This window comes from Limulus polyphemus, unplaced genomic scaffold, assembly GCF_000517525.1.
Source record: "Limulus polyphemus unplaced genomic scaffold, Limulus_polyphemus-2.1.2 Scaffold354, whole genome shotgun sequence".
Taxonomy (NCBI): Eukaryota; Metazoa; Arthropoda; class Merostomata; order Xiphosura; family Limulidae; genus Limulus; species Limulus polyphemus.
The window spans coordinates 6,597-10,664 of record NW_013665964.1 but is presented as its reverse complement, the minus strand read 5'-3'; the positions used below and the strand labels follow the sequence as shown (position 1 = coordinate 10,664).

General features: G+C 36.0%; 1 protein-coding gene across 2 annotated transcripts in view; it reads right to left on the bottom strand.

Annotated features, from left to right (window-relative positions):
* Nucleotides 1–613: 613 nt before the first annotated feature.
* LOC111085370 overlaps nt 614–4,068 on the bottom strand; it is a 6,095-nt gene continuing 2,640 nt past the window's right edge. Inside the window, exons 1-3 of one of the 2 annotated variants that reach the window (XM_022383636.1) lie at nt 3,008–3,319; nt 2,313–2,484; nt 614–1,218 (exon numbers count right to left, since the gene is read on the bottom strand). In XM_022383636.1, coding sequence (XP_022239344.1) covers nt 684–1,218; nt 2,313–2,484; nt 3,008–3,092 — 792 coding nt within the window. In that variant the 5' untranslated portion in view covers nt 3,093–3,319 and the 3' untranslated portion in view covers nt 614–683. Of the gene's footprint in view, nt 1,219–2,312; nt 2,485–3,007; nt 3,320–4,068 lie in introns of those variants that run through there. The other variant, XM_022383635.1, reaches the window with a different exon arrangement.

Genomic DNA, 4,068 nt, shown 5'->3' with positions numbered 1-4,068 from the left:
CTGAACCCTGATTGTAGCAGCGTGTTTATTTTAGATCGTTTCAGACCTGCTACAGAGAGCAGTTAGAGACAGATAACCTGCTCCTACGACTGTACAGGAGCTGAGAGTTACCTTCATCCAGGAGTAGACTGTGCTGCCCCAACAAGTCATCCAAAATGTCATCAGCAATATGGGGAATAGATGAAGAAAAGTCAAAAACAATAAAGGAAGGCTTACCAGCTACTAAAAGCGTCATTTTAAGTTTGCTCATCTCAATACTAATCTCATTAACATTAGTGTCAAGTCCTGGCCAGGCACGTGTTTATTAACTGTGTTTGGTAAGTGTTAAATTTATTTCTAATTGTTCTTATAGTTGAATAAATTGCTTTTGTTGTTGTTGAACCCTTATTGTAGAAAAGAATTTCTGAAGGTTATAATATATCTTCTGAAATTATATACTATCAAGCCTGATTAATTGAAGAAAATTATTGTAATGTTGTTGTCAAAACTAACACAATTGTAGAAATAAAATATTTGTAGCATCTTGTGTATTAATTCATGGAATTCATCAGGCACATAAATACCAAGTTATATTTTTTAAATATTTTTATTGTGTTATAACTGACCAAGATAAATACAAAAATATTGAAATAAAAACAAGTTTGTAACCTGAGGTCGTTTATTGAAACTTTTACCATGCGGTGTCATACGTGTGCTAAGATCTGTACGTCTCCTTGATTAACACTAGATGGCGCAACAGGCGATCCATTTACAGAAACAATCACAGCATCTTGAGTGACTACTTGAGAAGAGTCAGTAGTTTGAACTATGGTAACCCTGTTAACATCCATAGTTTTCCGAATATTTTGTTCAGTGCTGTCACACCCCGTTTGGTTTATGCTTATCTGAGATCCCATTTGTGTCACTAGACTATTGCAGTTTGCACTGTTCCTGCTCTGACCACTAGGGGTTGTAACAGTTTGCGCGACCTGAGTGGACACGGATAAATCTGTTGGGCGAGGAGAGTGACTGGAGTCCACAAAGAGAGATTCGTGTGATAAGAAACTTAAACTTAACGACAGGTTGCGGCTGTGACTAGTGTTTGCTTGTATGGCACCGCTACCATTTTGTCGAGACTCCAGAGTATCCGAACTTGCTCGCAACGGCCCACCTGTACTAGTTCGCGACCGGTAACTTGGAGGTCGACTATTCTCTCGTTCTACCAAGTTCAGGGGTTGTCTAAAAAAGTGAAAAATAAGTCATGTGTTTTTATTTTTTAATGTTCATATCAATAAAATATCAATGTTAGCTTCTTATGATATATATTTACCTACTTCAACACCTGGTAGGTAACCGCTGTATTCCTATACATTCTGACAGAACAAGCTCATTGTCACGGCTTATTAGATGGGTAATTTGTTTGCCAATACTAATCCTCCTTACTTATAACTATATATATATATATTTATTTATTTAACAATTATTAAAAAATATTTAGTAAGCTACACTTCAGCTTAGATGAAGTTGTTTTATACACATGGCTTATTTATCGTTTGTTTGTTTTTTAATTAAATCTATGTCACTTGTTAAATATTATATTTACGAACAAAAGAAGTCAACGGGCTTAATGCTGGGAATAGCACCCCTTTATATCATAGCATATAAGTTTCTGCGAAAAAAAAACTGAAATGACCTTCTAATCTTAACCATCATAATATCTTAATATTAGTAACATACTATGTCCAGTTTAAAATAAATCATAGGCGTCGCTATTTGCTTAAAAGATTCGAGTCTCGAGCCCATTTTTGGGGCTTCAGTATAATATCAATCATGGTGCTCCATTCTGAACTTTCAAGACACCAATAGGGGATTCGGGGTACTGTCAAATATAATCGGGGCACGATTCTCGTATGCCAGGGCATAGCGTCACCTCAGAAATACATTCATAATATTAGTAATATACTGTCTTGATACAAAATGATAAACCCATAACCCGAGCGCTTTCGAAAGGTGGACCTTTCTTCGTCAGGGACATACTGTGTCCAGTTCAAAGTACATTCAGACCAACGATAGTATACGTTACTGGAATTGTAGCAAAGTTTTCGCGTTTTCTTTAAACAAGAGTAATAAATGTTTCTAATCCTAAAAGACAAAATTGTAACTTGATCTCTGAATTAGTAAATGAAAATATATTTAGAGTTTCGAATGTTATATTTCTATAACAAAATATTTACTATTTCTAATGTTACATTTTTTCTAACAAGAGCACGAAATCAAAGTTACTATCAGGAATACAAAGTGTTTAATAACAACAACAACACAAAAAGACTAACCTTTGCAAAGTGCTTGGGTGTGAGCGATATGTTGGGGGTGGTGAAACTGTAGATGACGATGGTGCTGCCCCATGTTGACGGTCTAGTAGAAGCAGCCTTAAGCGATATTCTTGCATGGAAGCTTGATAAGAAGGGGGAGGGGGTCGGTGTTGAAATTCTGGATACATCATAGCTACAAGTTGTAAAGTTGGAAGATTAATTACTTTAAGTTTGAAAGTAACCGCTTATATATATAGACCCTATGCGCGTGACCGTCACACATATATTACCGACAAGTAAACACCGCCATTTTGGACGTGGCAGAGAGACAATCTAGTAATCACAATAGCTGTGCGGCAGTAAAACGTGCAGAACCGAACCGCACTGACAAGGCTTGAAAACCATCGTCGTACCAAAGACTATTCAGTTCCCACTTTATATCTGGTTAGTAGTATTCGTATATATACTATGGTTGAAGCCCATGCAAGCAGTGGGCGATAATAGTTTTATCAGAAATGTGGCTTGTCAAGACAGGTGGTCTAAAATCAGGGCTTATTTGTGCAAAATATATGGTAAAGTGTACTGAAGAAAGTTGTCTTACAAGACAGGAGGGCTTAAAATGCAATACAATACGATGTAGTATATCTATATTGTAAATTTACCATTGATAAAACACAAACAATAGGCCTAGTCACTAAAAAACAACTTTGACTTACCCTCGAGTAAGCTATGTAGTTGGACATCTCGTACACTTTCCACAGTCTGACATTGTGCAGCCGGCCACAAAATATTTTTAAGCATCAAAGCTTTTATAGGCCTTGAACTGCTTTCCGGTATAAAAAGATGTTGTCAGGACTAAATAATTTACGATATCTATATTCTCAGCCTATGAGAATTTAACGTTGGTTTGTAGGCCTAACTCGGATCCTCCGTTTGCGATGTTGACTAATTTATTGGCATCTAGCGTAGTTGTCATTGCTGGCGGGATGGAATAAGGATCTGTCTGCACTTTTCTTCCTATCTTGGCTTGCATATATTGTCTAGTTTGCTATTAAATTCGTGAAAAATGAACAGAGAATTAGGTGATTGTGTAGAGAAGGCCATGTTTTCATGAATAATGTTTACGTCCAATATGGCCGCAAATTGTTGCAGTGTTTACGTGAGTGCATAAGGTGTATACACACTCATATACGTATATATCAGGGATATGTATGTCATCACAGTAGTCGATACGATACGTATCTAGATACAGAAGTTTTAACAATGGTTTGTTAGAAAGTTTGATAGTATTGTCTGTCATTTATTATCTATGTTACTAACATTGTCTTATTTAGGTAGTTCACACTTTACAGTGCTTTTTTAAATTCTCGGGTTTGATCAACTAAATGGCAGCTGGCAAGAGAATTAAAATAAAAGAAGTTAATATCTGTCTACCTATTTTGTTATTGTTAATTTATGTCACTTTGTATGTAATGTTTTTGATACAAGAAATTAAGACAACGCGAAGTACTCAATACTCGTCTTCCTTTACTGAATCATTAATTTTTAGCAAAAATACTTTATTAGAAATTCTAATTTTCTTCTGTACAAAAGACTTACAATATTTACTGAAAGCTTGCCAAATGTCGTATCGGACGATGTATCGATACAATCGTACACAGCTTAACGATACGATACTCGTATCTTATCACTGTATCGCCACACTTTTACTATATTGTTGCGTCATCGAGATCACATGACTACAGTGACGCCACGTTTCTAGAACTATCCCGTATCT